At 32.1% G+C, this 21,646-nt stretch overlaps 1 protein-coding gene across 1 annotated transcript in view; it reads right to left on the bottom strand.

The window, feature by feature from the left end:
• LOC145285798 (cell division cycle protein 27 homolog) overlaps positions 1-21,646 on the bottom strand; it is a 154,458-nt gene that overhangs the window by 87,813 nt on the left and 44,999 nt on the right. Inside the window, exon 3 of the mRNA XM_080134175.1 lies at positions 423-570. Coding sequence (XP_079990301.1) covers positions 423-570 — 148 coding nt within the window. The remainder of the gene's footprint in view (positions 1-422; positions 571-21,646) is intronic.

Genomic DNA, 21,646 nt, shown 5'->3' with positions numbered 1-21,646 from the left:
CGAAATTAAGCCACAGCAACGCGTGGCAGGGTACAGCTAGTTATGAATATGATTTTCCAGCCCTTTTTAAAACATTTTCCATATTTTCAAGGCCTTTTCAAGACAAAGCTTAAAATTTTCAACCCTGTCCTTTCATGCATACGTCGCCACCCACTCCGCGCCATACGTCGCCACCCACTCTGCGCCATACGTCATAGATTATACAGTTAATGAAACAAAAGAACTAATGAATCCCATTTAAAACCACCGAAACTTCAGTATTGAACAGTGGGGGAAAAAAAGAAAACACTGATAGCAGCAGGAAAATGTTGGATACCAAACTTCAATATTTGGAAAGGCAAAGTTTAAAATCTTACAAATGTTTAGAAGTCTTAATTTTCCTGAAATTGATTAATTTCTACTTGTGTAAAGAAAATACTAACTTATCCGTATCGAGGCAGCATTTTGCCAACAGGTACTTGCATTGTGCTGTGTGACATCCTCGAGATTGCAACAGCAGGTAAGACTGGACAGGCTTTCCCGCCCGATAGTAACATGTCGCTAGAAGATATAAAGATTCTTCGTTGGCCACTGAAAAGAAAAGATTAAAAGCAAATTAATCATCTCAGGCGAGGAAAAAAAAAAAACGAAATACCAATAGGTTCAGTTTTTATTCAAAAGATTGGATGACAGATAGTAGGTCTTTACTTATTCCAATATTTACCCAATAATAATCAACATGTTACATGATCAGACAAAAAAGTAAATATATGAAACAATTTTTTTTTTTTCATGAGCTAGTGATTTTTTTTTTTTTATACTTAGCTATTAGAATATTTTTTTTAAATGGATAAAAGTCCAAAAGTTAAATTTTAGATCATTTGAAAAGGATTTTTGTAAATTTAGTAAACAGAAATTCGGAAGTTCATTTTTTTAATTTTAATTATGATTAAAAATAGGTATTTTTTTTAAATATTTATTAATTATGAAAAACTATTTTGCATTAGGAAAAATAAGATTTTTTCTTTTTTATCGTAATCGATTGTATAAATAAAAGGAGTGACTAACTATAATCTTGAATTCTTATTCTCTACAGCTTCTACTTCAGAAAACTATTTTTCTCTACAGCTTCTACTTCAGAAAACTATTTTTCTCTACAGCTTCTACTTCAGAAAACTATTTTTCTCTACAGCTTCTACTTCAGAAAACTATTTTTCTCTACAGCTTCTACTTCAGAAAACTATTTTTCTCTACAGCTTCTACTTCAGAAAACTATTTTTCTCTACAGCTTCTACTTCAGAAAACTATTTTTCTCTACAGCTTCTACTTCAGAAAACTATTTTTCTCTACAGCTTCTACTTCAGAAAACTATTTTTCTCTACAGCTTCTACTTCAGAAAACTATTTTTCTCTACAGCTTCTACTTCAGAAAACTATTTTTCTCTACAGCTTCTACTTCAGAAAACTATTTTTCTCTACAGCTTCTACTTCAGAAAACTATTTTTCTCTACAGCTTCTACTTCAGAAAACTATTTTTCTCTACAGCTTCTACTTCAGAAAACTATTTTTCTCTACAGCTTCTACTTCAGAAAACTATTTTTCTCTACAGCTTCTACTTCAGAAAACTATTTTTCTCTACAGCTTCTACTTCAGAAAACTATTTTTCTCTACAGCTTCTACTTCAGAAAACTATTTTTCTCTACAGCTTCTACTTCAGAAAACTATTTTTCTCTACAGCTTCTACTTCAGAAAACTATTTTTCTCTACAGCTTCTACTTCAGAAAACTATTTTTCTCTACAGCTTCTACTTCAGAAAACTATTTTTCTCTACAGCTTCTACTTCAGAAAACTATTTTTCTCTACAGCTTCTACTTCAGAAAACTATTTTTCTCTACAGCTTCTACTTCAGAAAACTATTTTTCTCTACAGCTTCTACTTCAGAAAACTATTTTTCTCTACAGCTTCTACTTCAGAAAACTATTTTTCTCTACAGCTTCTACTTCAGAAAACTATTTTTCTCTACAGCTTCTACTTCAGAAAACTATTTTTCTCTACAGCTTCTACTTCAGAAAACTATTTTTCTCTACAGCTTCTACTTCAGAAAACTATTTTTCTCTACAGCTTCTACTTCAGAAAACTATTTTTCTCTACAGCTTCTACTTCAGAAAACTATTTTTCTCTACAGCTTCTACTTCAGAAAACTATTTTTCTCTACAGCTTCTACTTCAGAAAACTATTTTTCTCTACAGCTTCTACTTCAGAAAACTATTTTTCTCTACAGCTTCTACTTCAGAAAACTATTTTTCTCTACAGCTTCTACTTCAGAAAACTATTTTTCTCTACAGCTTCTACTTCAGAAAACTATTTTTCTCTACAGCTTCTACTTCAGAAAACTATTTTTCTCTACAGCTTCTACTTCAGAAAACTATTTTTCTCTACAGCTTCTACTTCAGAAAACTATTTTTCTCTACAGCTTCTACTTCAGAAAACTATTTTTCTCTACAGCTTCTACTTCAGAAAACTATTTTTCTCTACAGCTTCTACTTCAGAAAACTATTTTTCTCTACAGCTTCTACTTCAGAAAACTATTTTTCTCTACAGCTTCTACTTCAGAAAACTATTTTTCTCTACAGCTTCTACTTCAGAAAACTATTTTTCTCTACAGCTTCTACTTCAGAAAACTATTTTTCTCTACAGCTTCTACTTCAGAAAACTATTTTTCTCTACAGCTTCTACTTCAGAAAACTATTTTTCTCTACAGCTTCTACTTCAGAAAACTATTTTTCTCTACAGCTTCTACTTCAGAAAACTATTTTTCTCTACAGCTTCTACTTCAGAAAACTGTCCGTTCAGTCATCAAATACTTTCTAATAGGTTCTTAATAGTAGTTATTGATGGGTAGAAGTCTGAAATACAGTGTAAACACCAGCATGTCTCAAGGATCTATTCTAGGATAATTTTTTTCCTGATATTCAATGATTTCACTAACAACATAATTTTCAACATATACACAGATACTCTATGGCAAGATTTCTAAGAACATTCATAATCAAAATCTTTCTAATTCTTTCTTCCGATCTGAAGCATTTGGTGCAATGGAGAAAAAGGTGGCGGTTTGTTTTTAATATGTCTACAAAGCAAGTTCTTTTTACCCCCAACACCAATCCTTACTTTACCGCAATTAAAATGACCGCCTCCCTTCTTAAGGAAGCTCTTTGCTTTGATAGCTTCTATGACTGACCTTCACTTCAGATTTGAAACGGAAGACTTAAACATCAAATTTGTTGCTACGGCTGCTAGAAAAATGGTTGGATCATTCTATCACTCCAGAAGCAATCTCACACCGGATGCACTCCTCTACATGAAAGTCAAATAGGTTTTAAGATGAAGTATTGTCACATTTGGAGAGATTCCACTCAGAGCACCTGATTTGACTTGTACTAAACGAACTTCAAATTTTAATGTAAATGAAATTTAATCTTTTTTCTGAATAGGATGCATTTTTTTTTTCTTTTGTGTCGTTAGAACTGAATTTTTACAGGTTACTCCAAATTAACTCACTATTTTCAGTAATAGTTTTATTTTTTTTTACATAGAAAAATTTTTTTTTCAAATTTGATAAAAGCTATTTTTTGTGTTTATGCATATAGAAATAATTCCATCTTAAAGAAAAGGGCACTTGTCAGTATAGTGGCCTTATTATTAATCGTGTCTTAAGAAAATGGCAGTTGAAAAGTTAAAATAAATAATAGAACTAGACAGCTTTAAGAAAAAAAATTTTCAATTTCACTTGTAAACCTGGACTGAATTTGTTTTCCTTCACAAAACCAATATTATTAATACCAAATGGTGATATGCACAGAAAAAGATTGAGATAAAATTAAATTTTATCAACATTTTTATTATTGTTAGAAAAACGAAAATATTTAACATGTAATAACTATTTTAGTTAGAAAAGAAATTTGTTTACATTTTATTCAGCATAGGTTTTCAAAAGAAAAAAAGGAAAATACAAAATGAAATTTCAAACAAAGAATGTATGAAATGCAGTGATGATGCCATTTTTGTTTTTTTTAAATTTAAGGGATCTTGAAACAAGAATAGACATTTTAAAGAACTGTTGACCCCTGAAATGCTGTTGTTGATATTCAAATGACAACCGTTTTCGGTGGTGTAGAAATGTGGGTTTGAACCGAGAATCCTTTAACATAGTGAGGAAATATATTTCACCAATTCTTGTCACAAAATTAAATTATTCAGTTTCAGTTCAATTTCCCTCATTGTTAGTTTGAAATAGTGGGAGAATAAAAAAAAAAAATTAAAACAAAACGGGAGATAAAAGCTAACCCATGATGAGTTTTCTGCGCACAGTGCAAGGTATTGGGTTTTGTTTAATGAAAAAATTAACTCCTGTCCTTCAGATGCATGGGTAAGATTTTTTCGTTTCTTTTAAATTTTTATATGCTTCTGAGGCAGCATGTGTAGCTATTAGCATCGTTAAAGTTTTGCTATTGAAGATTGTGAAAGACGATATTTTTCCGCTTAAGCCCAATGCAGATATATTAAAGAAAAAGGAACCACACAGAGAATTTAAACAAATAAAAGTTTATTTCAATCCTGCAACATATCTACTAGAAATGAAAAGAGCCTAAGTATACAGGTTGTTCAAGGTAAATTTGACACTTTTGGAAAAATACTAAAAACATGTCATATCTTGGCCAATAATTATTGCGTTCTCAAAATTCAAATTGAATTTCTTTGAAGATCTTTTGTCAAAGACAATTCACTCAAAGAAATGGCTTTGAGCTGCAACTACGTCTTCCAGGAAGACCCTGACCATGGAGCAGGTGACAACAAACTTTGAACAACCATTATTCAGTGGCTAATTGTGCAATCAAAGTAAATTTGGTATCTATGTGCTAGCATTAAGAGATTTTATTTATAATGAAAATAAACTTTTGGTTTGAGAAAACCTAGTTTAATAAGCTGTTGGCGTTAATATTTCTGCACTCATAAACGAAGATCGCTAAGAAATAAAAATGGGATAAACTTTATATTGTGAGCTTTCTTCAACAAACAGTTACAAATAACTAGTTTATGTTGAGTCACAATTTACCGATTATTACTTTCACATCACTTGAGAGCTTTCAGGATTTTTTCCTGAACATTTAATTTACTCGAGTCTTTCCTGCTTCAAAGTGGCTTTTTCTTTTGTGAAAAATATTTCCAACAAACATGTCATCCATGAAAAAACATTCTTTCTCCTGTATTTCTATCACTTTTGTATTTCCTTCATAAACCTTACTAGCTACTGTAATACGCCCATCATAATATTCATCTTTTGCATCTTCAATCGGACCACATGGCTATGAAAATATTTGACAACCATTAACTTCAAGAGTACAATTCAATCATTTTAATCACCCATTTCTCTGCAAGAAAATATCAACAACACCTGTTCCTTTTTATCTGCGATCTAAATCATAATTTGCATCCTTTTCCCCACAATCATTCGCATAAATTTACTTTTTGTTGACACAACGTATGTCGATGTTGTATTTCTGATTTTTTTTTCTTTTAGTTGATTATTTGGATTATTCAGACTAATGTTCACAAGAACCCATGGCAAAGTAAATAAAATACTTGGTAAAATTCAGTTGTAAATTACACTCTTCTAGAGGTTGAAGGTTCAATCCTCAGTGTACGCAACACTCAAAATACACTTACAAATTAGTTAGGACTTCTACTACCCATTTATGGCTGACAGAACAAGAGCATGCTACCCCTGTAGATTAAATAAAAGCTTCTGTTCTAACTTCTGTGCCGATTGAGTTTGAGAATATACACTTGAAGAAGGTTGGAGGTTACATCACCACAACGTGAAAATAAAACCCTCGAGATGAGAACAATAGTCGAAAGAATCCAAATATGGATAGATAAAATGTTCTCTCTAAAAACTTGACAATCTAAACAGATCTTCCTCACAAACTTTCAACATTCAAACTGTACAGTTTATAGTTTGAGCAATATTCTTTGGAATACATTTCATTAATTATAACTTTTTATAGACTGAATACACACTTACTGATAATGACCTGGTGAGGTGGTGGGTGCCAATATTTTTATAAAGACAAGGATAGGTAAATAATCACAGGCATTTAGTTGTGAGTTCAATTCCTAGTGAAAGAAGCCAAGAAAAAAATTATTCGATACTAGAGACATGAAATACAGAATGAGAGCAATCTACCCCCAGAGAATTAAATTAGCAATACTCATGAAAAAAAATTGAATGGTTTAAAATATCTTAATAATGGCATACATAGAGCTTGATGATCTGAGAAAAAAAATCTCATATTGAAGTATTTTTCAAACCAAAAACAAAACGGAATGGGCAGTTTATTTTGTACTCTGACAAAAAAGTGAAATTGTTGTTTCCTACAAACCCACCCATCCCCGATTTGCTTCCAAACTTTATGAAATTCCACAGAGGCATGGCAACAAATTAATAGGGGAAAAAAAAGGGGGTTTTAAAAACATTACCAAAATGACAGTTTAATAGTTAAAAGTTTCATCACTATTTCCTAAAACCTCTTCAAATATATCAGATTATTTACGCATTTGAAAGGATATTCATTTCCAAACAAAATGGTATTTTGAAGATTTAAAGTGTTTTATCTTTTAAAACAACCATTTTAGCAGAATCCTGTTGAAATCTGTAATTATCCAAAGCATTTTACGGTTGACGGGTATTGCTAATTAAATGAAGCAATTCAAAATTCACAGATGATTACTAACGACGAAACAGCATCTGAGAAAGGATGGAGAGTGCAACAACCAAGATTTGTACAATAGCTGGAATATGTAAATAACACAAATGATTATGAAGTTAAATACAATTATGTATCCCAAACTAGCCTAGTTTAGGATGCGAAAACTGGTAAATAAAGTTAAATTTCCCTTAACTTCAACTTGCGATATATCTTGTTTATTTTTGGGTTATTTTGATAAAGTTTTGATTTAAATAAAGTTTTATCTTTTTGCTTTATAATTCTTTTTCTTGTGTCTTTAATAGTTTTTTTTCCAGGCTACTTCAAGTTATGTCACTAATTTTGGTGAACGCCGCTTTATTTTTATTTTTTATACAAAAAAATATTTTTCAAATTTGGTGTGCACAATATTGTGAGTCTCTAGGTATAAAAAAAAAATAGTACCATTTTAAAAGAAAAAAGGTCACTTATCAATATGGTGAGCTTTAAAAAGAGTTTGAAGTTGTTTTTCACAAAACAAATCCAACTTGAAAATTTCAGTGAAAGAAATATGAAAGAAATTCAATTGAAAAAATTCCAAAAATGGTACCGTTTTGTAGAGAAATATCTTCTTAATCTGTTGGTATCATTACTACGCTCATAAATCAAGAAGTGCCATTAATAAAAGTGACTGTACCTACACATCGAGATTTACAACTTAATGCCAAGTGACCAAGTAGGAAGTATCATCACTAAAATCAACTGTCAGCACAACCCAACGAAAACGTAAACAAACAACTTGTTTCACTATATACATATATCAAAGTTCTTAAGTGAGTTTGTTTTTGTTTATTTAAAAGTTATAGAAAGTTATTGTTCAAAATAATATTTTTAGTGCGACAAGCGCGTCAATAAAAGAAATAAAAATTCACAATTTAAAAAATAATGTCAGTTGTTTTCTTTCAAACTTTCATACGTTCTTTGTTTTATCTTCTTTTGGTTGGATAAACTTCAGCATTGTTAAATTATCTTTTAAAAATTAAGCTGGATACATTTTAAACAAAAAAAAAAAAAACATTTTTAGTTGCATGTGACTGACGGAAAAAAATTTTCACTTTAAAAAACATGCCTCATTTTTTTGTTTATTTCTCTTCTGTTCTGTCGGGTGTTTTTGATGTATCTAACATTGTTAAATTATTTTTTTATTAGACTGTACAGTTACATTACTTAAAAAAAATTAACAAAATATAGCTAAGTTTTAAGTTACGTGCAACAAGTCATGTGTAAATAAAAAAATGAATTTCACGTAAAAATGTGCATTTTTTTTATGTTCTATCGGGCGTTTTTGATAAATTTGAAGATTTTGTTAAATTATTTTTTTTAATTACACTGTACATTACTTAAAAAATAAGAACTGAAAATATAATTAAGTTATGTGCACGTGGTGCGTAAATGAAAAAATTAATTTCACTGTAAAAATCATTTTTTTTTGGTTCATTTAATAATTCCTGAGACGGTACTTCTACAGTTTATCACCGAAAATGGAGACGCCATTTTTTTTCACGCACCTGTCGTTAAAATCTGAGGGAGAAATCAGTATTTTTTTATGACCGGAGTTAGAAATAAACAAAAAAATTAAACTAGATATTAATTACTTCCAGAAAGAACCATGAGAAAGGGAATGTTTTTAATGAAACGTATATACAGGGTGTTCCAAAAGAAACAGTGCACTGAACACAAGAAAGGATATTTATACATTGAAAATGTTTAAATGTAATTGAAAATGTTTAAATATATTATGTTTAAATGGTGTTTAAATATATAAAATGTTTAAATATAGTCCGCTTATATTAAATATTCTTTTGTTTCAGGGACCCTTTGAAAATGGTGCTTACCTTACAAGAAAGGATATTTATTATTGAAAATGTTTTCCGAGATGGTGGCAAATTCACAAAAGAAGTGCAAGTCATTTCAAGAAAAATTTGGTGCAGAACGTTTGCGCATCGAAATTGTGTTTCCGCTTTGTTGCATAAGTTCAAAGAAACTGGAAGTGTTCAAGACAAACCCAAAAGTGGCCGCCCAAAAGTCGTTACAGATACATTATTACAGAACAAACAACAACCAACAAACTTCAGAGGAGCCCACGAAAGTCTTTGAGGCGTTTGTCTCAAGAAACTAGGATATCTCTAACATCAACTCACCGAGCAGTGCATCAACTTAAATTCTTTCCATATAAAGTGCATGTTGTTCATGAACTGACGCCTCAGGATTCAGAAAAACGCGGTGGTTTGAAAATTTTATTCTAGAGAAAGGTGAAAACATTTTAAACCATACATTCTTCAGTGATGAAGCATGGTTCCATTTGTCCGGGTACATGAACAGTCAGAACTCTAGAGTGTGGTCTACAATAAATCCTCATGCTCTGTTTCAGAAGCCACTCCACGATCAAAAATTTGGTGTTTGGTGTGCTTTGTCAAGCTGGCGTATAATTGGACCTATCTTTTTTGAAAACACCATCACATCTGAGTGTTACATTCATAACATCCTGGAGCCATTTTTTGATCAACTGACGGAGCAAGAAAAGCAACAAGGCTGGTTCCAGCAAGATGGTGCAACTGCACATACGGCTCGTGTCAGTATGGCTGCAGTTGGTGATGTCTTTGGGGATCGTGTGATCTCTCGTGGTTTGTGGCCACCTCGATCACCGGATTTAACACCTCCTGACTTATTTGTGGGGCAAATTGAAAGGCTCAGTGTATGCAGACAATCCTCGAACTACGGATGAACTGAAGCAGAGAATAACAAGTGTTATTCAAAACATCAAACCTGATGAACTTGAGTGTGTTTTTCAAAACATGCAGCATCGCGCTCGTTTATGTCTGCAGGTGAATGGCGCACACTTTCAACAGTTATTGTAGATCATATCTTACTGCACGAGTCAATCCTCAATCGTACTTTAGTTGATAAGGTATTGGATTTGTGAGTATTTGCAATAAATAGTATGTTTCTGTGAGTTTTGTTTCTTTGGGTTATTAGCATATTCCTACTGCACTGTTTCTTTTGGAACACCCTGTATTTTTATTATTAAAAACAGAAAATGAAAAAATAATTGAAAACAGAAAATGAAAATTGTCTAAACTGGACGAGCGCTATTTGAAAACCAAAACATTTACTGTATAAGAATTTATCAAAATAGAATTGTAATAACATCTATTGAAAAGTTTGCGTAAGATAATTTTAATAAAACAATTTTTGTAATGTAAGCAACATTGGATTTTTATAAAATAGTTTGTTTTTTTTTTCCAAAACATAATTTTAATGAAACATTTTTTTGAATTAAAGCAACTTTGAAAGGTCAACAACAAATTTAAATGAAACCGAAAAATCAATATCTAGTTTAATTTTTTTGTTATTTATTTCATGCTTCAGTCATAGTTTAAAATAATGATTTCTCCCTCGGATTTTAATGACAGGTGCACAAAAAAAAAAAAAAATAGTGTTTCCACTTTCGGTGATAAACTGTAGAAATACCACCTATCAGGTGTTTTTGATAAACTTGAATTGAGATATCTCAAAGTTGTGTTAGGTGTCAAAATCAACACCAGTGGAAATAAAGTTCAACTGGAAGCTGCTCTCTGACTACTTAAGAAATCCAGTTGATTCATTTCCACCTCCAAAGGAACAAAAAAAGTTCCTTAGTGAATCTGCTGAACATTCAGATAACTCCTGCAGTTGTGATGAAGAACCATCTCAGGATATCTTCAGTTATGAGCATCAAGGACAATGGGTTGCTGTCTACTATGACACCAACTTTTACATTGGCCAAGTCATGGAGGTTATATCTGAATCCCGCACCGCAATAAAATTTTTATTGCAAACCAAAGGTACAAAAGATTTTTTTCGATGGCCTTTGTCAGATGACATTGCACAGGTAAAGTCAGCATTTGTTTACAGATAGGGTTTTGAGATAATGCCAGTTTCAAGTGATGGTAGGATTTGGAGTGTTCTTGATATATTTACCATAGCAGAAGCTTATAAAAGAATTTTGAGAGAAAATCAATAAGGAAAGGACTTGTAGTAAGACCTCTGCCTATAAAATATCTTACCACTCCATCATATCAGTTAAGATAAAAATGAAATGTAATAAGTCTTCAGACGTACCCCTCCACTGTACTGTATACCGATACTCCATGGCTGTCTGGGATAGCTTCCGTACATTCATATCTGATTTACCTCTGCATTCCATGTTTAAAAAGGATGTGTCCTCTATAGTATCAGACCTGATCAAATGGTTAATTGTAGGCATAGACCGATTCATACCATCCAAAAAATTCCAACAAAAACCTAACAGCCAGTCATGGTTCTCCCCAGAATGTGCTGCTGCCATCACGCACAGAAATCACTTTCCATAACTACCAACGTAATACATGCACTGAGACTAAAGCTGCTTTCAGGAACGCCAGCAACCACTGTAAAAGAGTAATAAAAAATGCAAGAGAGCTATATGCCCAGTCTGTTAAATCCAAAGTAGCTGATCAGTGGCTTGGTTCCCACCAGTTTTGGCAAATAACAAATAGGATCCTGAACAGAAGTGTGCGTTCTATCCCAACCATTCTCAATGGACCAGAGGTCATCTCGTCAGCATCAGACAAGGCCAAACTATTTGCAAAGAACTTTGCAGCTAATTCTACCCTATGCGACGAAGGCCATCAACTCCCCATATTTCCTCCTATAACACAGAACACGCTAGGTAACATACAAATATCTGTACCTGAGGTCGCCAAGCTAATCAAGAACCTTGATTCCAGTAAAGCAACTGTCCCTGACGGCATCCCAATTATAGTGTTAAAAAAGCTTCAACCAGAACTTACTCCCATACTTATGAAACTGTTTAAACATTGCCTTAAGGAGAAGTGCTTTCCAACACCCTGGAAAACCTCATCAGTGTGCCTTGTATTTAAGAATTCAGGTGATAAGTCATCTCCCTCTCAGTACAGACCAATAAGTCTCCTGTGTGTTATGAGTAAGTTGCTGAAATCCATATTAAATAGAGAAATAGTCAACCACTTCAGCAGAAATACCCTCTTAGTGACATGCAATATGGTTTCCGTTCTGCAAGATCTACAGCAGATGTGCTAATGGTTATATCTCATAGGATTAGTGAATCTCTTGACAAAGACTTCCTTTCTAGAGCAATTGCTCTTGACATATCAAAGGCCTTCGACAAGGTATGGCATAAGTGCCTATTTCACAAGATTTCCAGCTACGGTATAACTGGAAATGTTTTCTCAATCATTAAATCATTTCTCTCTGATAGGCTCATAAGAGTAGTGGTCGATGGACAAAAATCAGAGGCCTGCAGTATTAATGCTGAAGTCCCTCAAGGGTCCATTCTGGGCCCAACTCTCTTCCTGGTCTACATCAATGATCTCCCTAAACACATACTTAAATCATTCATTGACATCTATTCTGATGACACGACCATCTACGGCAACACATCAAAGGCTGTAAATGACGAAGTTCTCTCTGATTCTCTCTCCTTTGATCTCGAGCGCGTGGTTCAGTGGGAGAAGACGTGGCTGATTACCTTTAATGCATCTGAAACCAAACTCCTCTTTACATCATCAACGCTCTGATCCCCATCTGGCATCAATTGAAATGGATGGCTCTCGTCTAGGAGAAGCCCCATGTTTTGACAAGCTTCTGGGCTTGACCTTTACTCCTGATCTGAAATGGAACATGTACATCAAGTCTGTTGCCAAGGTCGCTGGAAAGTTGGTGGGATCCTTCTACCGCTCCAGAAGATATCTCACTACCTATACAATTCTCTATCTATATAAAAGCCAAGTACGTCCAAGGATGGAATACTACTGCCAAAGTTGTTTTGTTTTACGGAATATCAACCACTTTTGAGTAATTTAATGCTGAAACATTAATTGAAATATTGGTTAGTTTTTGGTCTTCCTTGTGGAATCTTTTTGTTATATTTTGTTGTATATTTTAATCTTTCAGGAATGCAATAAGTTTTTCTGGGTCGATTTTGTTGAATATCTCCCTTTGACTCTTCTCTTGGTAATTCAGTTCTTCATGGAAGGTTGATAGATGGTTTTTGTTTTAGAATATTTACTCTAGTGTTGGGACGATTCCTAATTTTTATACGATTCCGATTCTAGGAAAATATTGATTAACGATTCCGATACCAAGTACGATCCGATTCCTAGGGAATTATTGTTTTGAAATATACCAGGTAGTTTTATACTTATGGTCGGTAGTTCCCAAATATGTTCCCTAACTTTGGAAGAGATATTTTATGTCTACACCGTCGTGTTTTGGTTTAAATAAAATTATTATATAATAAACTAAACGGCAAAATTTATTTTAGAGAAAATTTATTTTACTTAATTGGAATACAGAAAAAAAACTCAAAGAAAATAGAATTTATCCTTCAGAGCAAAAACAAATAAAATAGAATTTATATAACAGAACAAAATCAAGAAAATTAGATAATAAATATACACGATTCATTATTTTGGTCCTCATAATTAACAGATTTAATGAATTAAATAAAAAAAATATAGCGGAAGAGAAAGAAAATATATACTAATTAAATATAAAAAAGATAAATATTTAATTTAATAATTTATAAATGAACGTGCGTAATGAAAAAAAAACAATATACCACGCGACATGGTGCCGTCGATACAACATAACCTTTCCAAAAAAAACTTGACTGAATTGAATTAATTACCTTTAAATTAACGAAGGGGTTATTTAATAACTTTAGGTTTGGAAGAGATTGGTATGGGGTCGATTTTTTTGAAACTTCAAAAGAAGCCGACTACTGTCAAAACTTTGCGAAATAATACGTGATCAATTTCATTTTAGAGATATTTCTTTCAAAAGCCTTCTTTTAAAAAAAGAAAAAAAAGTATATTGTTCTATTAAACCTTTTACTGTTTAAATAATTTGACTTTGCTCGTTTTATTTTAAGAAAATATAAGTTGAAAAAGCATTTTCATTCAGTATTAGAAGATTTGTCAGTAAAAAAAAACAATCGCCAAAAAGATAAGCTTTTTTTCTATTTTTACTCGCAATGTAGAGCCCTGCATACTTCTTTTCAAGTTAACTCTTTTGTAGTTTTGATTACAATAGATCTGAATGAATGAACCTTGTAAGGGAGGGGGCACTAAGCATTGCCCTGTTAATAATGAATTTCTTTGGTTTATTTTTATAACATGCTACATTTCTCTCTTGCGGTTAGAAATATCAGGAAATTTTTTTCTTTTTTTTTCAACATCAGACTAAAAGAATCGTAATGAAGGAATCGGAAAATTAAGGTATTTTTTAACGATGCGATTCCGATACCTCCCAAAATACACGATTCTTACGATTAACGATTCCGATTAATCGTCCCACCACTAATTTACTCAATTTTAATATTATGGATGGTTATTCAACCATCCAAAGTTGAGGTTCCTAGTTGATAGATTCATGTAGTTTTGTTGTGTCTATTTGGGTTTCTGTTAAATGGGATAATATTTTCTTTTTCGTTGAAGAGGTGTGTATATTGTGGATGGAAAACGCATTGACATGCAGGATTTGATGGACATGATGCGAGCTTAAATATTGTGGAACAAGTTTTTGTTTTCTTAGGGTCAGCGGTGGTTCATTAGCCTCCACATACAAGCTTTCCATTGGAAAGGTTCTGAAGGCTCCCAAGGCCAATCTCAATCCTTGGTGATGTATCCAATTCCTTCACATGATTTTCTGCCTGCTCCATATATGTAACATTCGTCATCAAGTTTGCATCTAATTAAAGATCAATAGAATTTAGCTTTATCGTCACCCCAGTCGGTGTGTTACATAGTGTTATTATTACAATGATGAATGTATGTTCTTTTGTTTCCATGTTAAGAAGGATAAGAGTCTTAAGAGTGTTCATGGAAGTAAGAGATCTTTGAGGTTTATGTGTAAGTGTTCATGTTGTGAGATATGGAGACATTAACAGGTGTATATAAATGAGTTTATAATTGAGAGAGGATTTAATATATAGATAGATAGATAGATAGGTTACCATTTATGCCGATAGATTGAGAGGTTGGCATTTATGCTTTGACAGTTCGTATGAACGGGAGTGTTTATATAACATAAATAGAATGACACATACTTTCTAAACATATATTTTTTAGATGAATTTTGGATAGTTCTTATATATAAATTGACAATACCTTTTCCATGTAATGATGGACACAGGAGACGGCAGTTATAAAAAACATGATGAGCATTTATTCTTCCACTTGACCGGTCAATGGCTTGCATCCAGGAATTCAAAGTTTCTTCTTACATTTTCTTTTTCTGTTCAAAACCCTCTCGCTTCCAGACGGGCCAAGATTCGAACTGGTCAGACTCTCATCTGACTCTCTGCCTCCCTTCTGACTTCTTCCTAACTAACTAACTCTCACTTCCTATATTGAGAAATCTATGCATGTCCGGCCAACGTGACCACAATTCACGTGCCATCAATATGCGCGACCTGCACATTTCGAAACATTCTGATTTCCCATTTTTCCTTTGTTGTTTTCATAGAGGAATTCAACCTACATATCTAATTCATATAACCCATTTTTTTATTATCCAACATTCTTTCTAACAATGAATAGCTTCCAGCCAAAATTATATTTATTTTATCAGAATCAACAATTTACTGGACATTCCATTTAAAACCTATTGTTCTTTAAAACATATCTCCAGGGTTCGATTCCTGTTTTCTCTAATTTTATTTTCATTTACTAATTCTCTTTATTTTTACTTACATGAAAAAGGGGACACGCCTTTTCATGTAACAGGTGTGTGTTAACACTGATTTACCTCATGGTCTTGTGGCATTTTGATTTGAAGTATTTTATGTGTGGTAAGAATTTTATGTATGGTATGGTGCCCAAGTATTTGTGTTGATCAATGACTGGGATATTATTATTGTCCAGTTTCAAGGTGGGGTTGTGATGGAAATTTCGTAGTTTACAGAAATGTATACATTTTGTTTTCTCTTCTGAAAATTTGAATCCATTTTCTATGGCCCATTTATTTATCTTATTTAGGCAGAGTTGGAATTTGCATTTGTTTGTTGGTATATATTTTGATCGATAGTATATGAGTAGGTTTTCCGTGTATAGAGTGTAGTTGATTCATGGGTCTGTTTTTTATATTTATTTTTATATTGAAAAAGGTGACAAATAGGATGCTTCCTTGGGGGACAAAAATTTTTTTTTTTTTTTTTTTTAGACTAAAAGTATTTTGTCCATCCGTACTTGAAAGTATCATTTAAAAGTTGCTGATAAATTTTGACATTCTGCTTTCAAGTCATAGTTCATTTTGGTTTCTTTTGATGCCATACTTTCAAGTAATGTCATATGCTTTTGCAAGGTTAAACAAAAATTGCTATTATTAGGTGTTCCTTCTTCGCAAATGCATCCCTCATACTTGTTTCAAGTCTTATTAAATGGTCGATGGAGATTCTTCTTTTCCTGATAACTTACTGATGTTCTGTAATCAGGTTTTTGTTTTCTAAGAACCAAGTTAATCTTTCGTCAACCATTCTTTCAAATGTCTTGCATAGACAGCTAGTTAGGGCAATGGGTTGGTAGTTTATTGAATGTGTATGATCTTTTTTTGGCTTGGGTATTGGGATCACTATAGCCTTCTTCCAGTTTTTAGGATACTGTCATTTATCCATATTTCATTATATATTTGTAGGTAGTCCAGAGATGGTTTTGGTAGTTTTTAAGAAACTGATAATGGATTTCATCAGAACCAACTGCTGTATCATGAGATTTGTGTATTGTTTCTTTTAGTTCTGTGCTGTTGAATGGTTAGTCTTCATTTTTTGATTTGAAATTAAGTTTATTCTTTTGTTTTATCACTTGAATTTTTTTATTTTTGTTTTTTAATAATGAATTTATTCAAAATTGTTCTGTTAGTTTGTTTGCAATGTTTTCCTTGTCGGTGATCTTCATTTTGTTGCATATTAGGTGTTTGATCAGGTTCTTGTTCTTTCCCAATATTTTCCTGACCATCTCCCATACTATTTTGGTTTTAGTGTTTTCATTTACTTTTGATTCATAGTTTTTTCATTTCGATTCTTTGATGGTTTTCCATGCTTTTGCTTTGCTGTTTTTATATATGTCCAAATTTTCTTTTGTTGAATTATTTTTTAATTTTCTGAAGTTAACACGTCTTATTCTTATGGCTTTTTTGAACCCAGGTTTGTAGTATTTGGGGAATGTAGAGCTTTTTTTTTTTTTTTGTATGTTCTCTTTTGCAATGGAAAGTAGCATATTGCTGAAATAGGTAATATGTCCAGAGTTAGTGTTTGCTTCGGGTATTAATCTATGTTGGCATGAGTTTGGGATTTTTTCCCCAATTTGCTTTTGTATATTCCAGTGGGGCATTTTTTCCAATAATTTGAGGTTCTCGTTTTCTAGTATAACTGGGAAGTGGTCACTTCTATATGTACAGTCATGTTCTTCAGCTATAGTCCATGTATATGGTTGGATCACATAATGTTGGGTTTATTGCTGATAGTGTTCCTGTTGCTGAATGGAGGTAGATGTTCTCTTTGATATTTACAAACATAACTGGTTTTGGTTGATTTTATCAATGATTTTGCCTCTTTTTTTTTTTTTTTGCCCCATAGTTCGTCATGGCTATTGAAGTCACCCACTAATAAAAAAGGTTTTGGTTTGATTAGATCGTTCAGTTCTATTTCATCTATTGCTTCATTTGGTGGTATATAAAGTGAGCAGAGAATTATTGCTTTGTGTAATGTTGCGGTTATTGTAACGGCTTGCATGTTTGTTTTCAAGTTTACTGGGTTGTGTAGAATATTTTTATTTATGAGTAATGATGATCCAGATGACTGATCAGATCGGGCTTCTCTAACCCTAACCCGTCCAGCCCCAGTAAGCCCAAAGTGGTGTGTTGCAGTCATGTCCTCTTTGTGCCTAAGTCAAGGTTTGCTCAATCACCATCTCAAAACTTCACAAGTCGCCACGCATGGCCAATTACTCTCTGTAGGGAGTCAGCATATTGTGATGCTCTACTGGATATGTCAGAAAAGGAGGGGGTAAAAGAAAGAAAAGGATAGGAGGAATGTGTTTTGCAGAACAAGATTAAATTTTGCAAAGAGATAAAGTGACAAAAACTTTGATGTATGATGCACATTTGAATCAGGAAAAGTCAATATCTTCAGACAGTTTGATCTCGTAGCATCAATTTAAAAAGAAAAACAACTTTGTAAACAAAGATATAGATCGAATTAATAAGACAATAAGTCTGATTGAATCGTCACCTTTAACCTTTTGTGGATTCTTCATTGAAATTATCAAGAAAATGTTTTTTAGGATTATTCTAGTAGACTTTTAGAAATAAATTGGAGCAAATGTGGATTAACTATTACTTTAATATATAAAAAAAATTTAAGAAAATGTCTTTTTATATTAACATTATGATTTCCCTTTTAAATTCTCATTTTGTAACGTATTTGTTTGATGCAGGATTTAACAGATTAAAACAAATATTCTTTTTAACCATAATCTCATGTTTGGAGCAAGTCCAAGGTTTTCAGAACAGAATGTATAATTTTCTTCTTCCTAAGCTATAAATTCAGGAGTTAACGTTATATTAGGTTTACCTATCATTGCCTAGGTTAGAGTGTGGGATAGCTTCATACGCAACATCATTAATGTATCAGTATACTTTAACAACCTTGGGTGTCAACTAAATAACTTACCCACTGAGCTGTTCAGATATGTTATTTTTGACCTAACGCTTATAAATTGCATCTAGAGATTCTATGTAAAAGAGATATTAAATATTTCATGTAAAATTCTTGTGTTATCTAATTAAATAATTTGGACTACTATGTATAGCAAGTAAACTTGATATCAATTAAATTCCAATTTTTAATTTCAAATTGACAGTATCATTTTTTTTTCAGTAATTATAGCAATTTGCTGTATCAAGAGATTATGTTCAAGACTTAGAATTTAGTATCATGGCTTGTGAAAAGAACTATATAATCAAAGAAATTGGCAAAGTCTTCACTTCAAATTTCTAAGCGTTAAAAAGTTGGCAAATGAAAATTTAACCAAGGATAAAATGTCTTAGTAGTAATACCAAAGGACATACAGTTTAGCACTGGACAAGGCACATTCTGCCACTTAATCTGACAACCATATTTTTCAAATCAGTAATTAATAGATTTTTCCTATGTCAATCAATAGAAAACTTATGACTGAATTCAAAATAAAATTTTCTTTAAAATAGTATTTTAATATTTCTTCTGTGATTTGTATATTTCAAAAATTTGCAATTTAATTCCGTCTATTAACTACGAACATGCCACTATCGTGTACCTGCAAGCAATAGATGACTTTTCGGACACAAATGGTTTTAGGTCTGTTCATATAAATACTAAACACGGAAGTTCTACTAGTTGATAACGATTCAAAATTTTAAAACAAGAATTGTCTTTATCACACAATTTGAACAAAACACATGCAACATTCCAGTCAAAAGAACATCTTGAAGATGGGGCTTTCTAATACATTAAGAGAAACTTCGTTCAAACACTATAAGATAGCGAAGATATTTTTGTTAAAAATTTAAAAAGAATTAAGAACTTTTTATGTGCACATCGATAAATGAGGAGCGCCGATATTGTTTTTTTTAATGCCATACCTCACGAGCAACGTGCGATGCTGTCATGTAAATTCAGAACAAGACCTTTGCTTACAAAGTGGGTTACAGCAAAGTGGGTTACAGTTTTATTTTTAATTATTTAGAAAACATCAGTTTTTAATTATGAAAAGAAAAATATTTTAGAGCCAGAAAAAGTTTTAAAAACTTTCAATTCAAACAAAAAATTTGAATAGTTTAGTGCTTATGCACTTATGTTACCATGCTATTTTTAAAAATAGTATTTTTAAGTTAAATTTAAGTTTTACAATATTTTTTTTTTTATTATTAAATTGTTAGGTAAAAATACAGAATTACAAAACACCCTCCCCTCCCATTTTAAAAATGGATTTCTAAATAACATTATTTCAGCAAAGTAACAGCTCTAAGGCTGAATTCAGAAATTTAACAAAATAGCATCTATTACATATCTGAAGAGAATTGATAAGCAATCTAAATGTGTTGAGTTCATATTTGAGGCTGTTGTAGCTTCTATGGTGTCAAAAACAAGATGCGAAGTATTAAGTTTGTTGATGTAAAAAAAAAAAAAATCAAATGAAAGAAACCCATTTTAAAAAAAAATCAATGATAAAGAAAGATTGCAGTGTGCAAAAAATACATGAAAACCAATTTCATCAAAGTATTTTTTACAGACAAATCAAGGATCACCCTTGATGGATGGGCATGAATTTGCAAGTAACATAACTTAAAAACAATTTTTTTAATGCCAACAAGCAGCAGTGGGATCAGGATATGGTATTATTGGTAATGAACTCATTGGTCCATTTAAAGTGAAAGACTGAGTTAAAATGAATTCCAAAGGTTTCGCGATTTTCTAGTGCAATATTTCTTTGAATGGTTTGAGAATCAGTCTTTAAGCAGGCATAGATGTATGACCTTTATGCGAGACAATGCAATAAGTTATGCATCAAAGTTTACTAAATCTCGGTTGAAAGAAAAAGGATTTCTTCAAGATTCTTTTACGGACTGGACTTGAATCCTACTGAGAATCTGTGGAGCAGCCTCAAAAGATATTCATCCTTTTTCAACAGCAAGTGTGACTTCTGGGAGGGAGTTAAAGTTGCTGCAAACAACTTACCAGTCGCTAAAATTGCAAATATAACATGTGGGAGTAGAAAACTATCGCCCTTTAACTCAGGAGAGCGACCTAGCTACGTCACTTCCTGTTTCTCATATTTCACTCTCTTTTCCTCTGAACGCTCGACCAGTCAAGATGAAACAAACACCGCTCCGGTGGAGCCATGTGCCACCACCGCGTTCCTGACTAGCCAGTCAACCGCAAGTAACGTTACTAACTCTTATTCTTTCTATCACTCTTTCCTGTATATTAATGCAAATAAATTGCATTTGTTTCGTTGATATATAGCAGTATATTTTCCTTTTCATTATGCGACCTTTAGTCTTTTCAATTCCTCTACCATTAAATGCTAGGAGTAATTCAAAAGAAAGGAGGAATTGTGCAATAAATTTTAGATTTTTGTTGATATATCTTATTTTTAAAATGCTTTGTTTTTCCTTTAAGAAATTGACAAATTTTTTCAAAAATCTTTTCAGGTTTTTACTTTAGTTTCACAAAGTATAAAAATGTAAAAATATCAAAATAATTGCAAATAAACTACTGACAGTCAAATTAGTCTATTTTGTTAAATTTTAGCCAATTAAAAAAAAAAAAATCAATACTTTTTGCTATCACTATGTATCTAAAGTAATAAATTTGAATAAAATCATAGGACTTTCAACATTAAAGACGCAACTCTTTATACCAATTCGTAACTTGTATATAATCTCTAAATGTTGTTTAAATGGATTAATTTATTTTCTAACAGGTTAGCAAAGTCCTTTAAGCAGCAGCTAGAAATGCTAAACTACTTACATATTAAGTTTGCATTCAAATCATAGATATGAATGCACTTTTATGTAAAAGGCACACATCCTAGTAAGTCTTCATTATTATGGACAGACAAGCACATTAATGGCGAGGTGTTCTTATATCTAATTCTCTCTTTCATATGCAGAAAGATAGACAAAAGTGTTGTGTAAAAAATATACGAAAATTCTTAACTTGTATTTTATTACATTAAAAAAAGAATATATTCTTTCATTTTATTTAAACATAACCGGGGAGAGAAAGTAGAATCAAAGTCAACTTTTGAAAAAACACCAAGA

This window comes from Euprymna scolopes, chromosome 10 (assembly GCF_053919585.1).
Source record: "Euprymna scolopes isolate OS-2025 chromosome 10, ASM5391958v1, whole genome shotgun sequence".
NCBI lineage: Eukaryota > Metazoa > Mollusca > Cephalopoda > Sepiida > Sepiolidae > Euprymna > Euprymna scolopes.
Note: the sequence above shows the minus strand (reverse complement) of the source record. Positions and strands in the feature narration are given on the sequence as shown.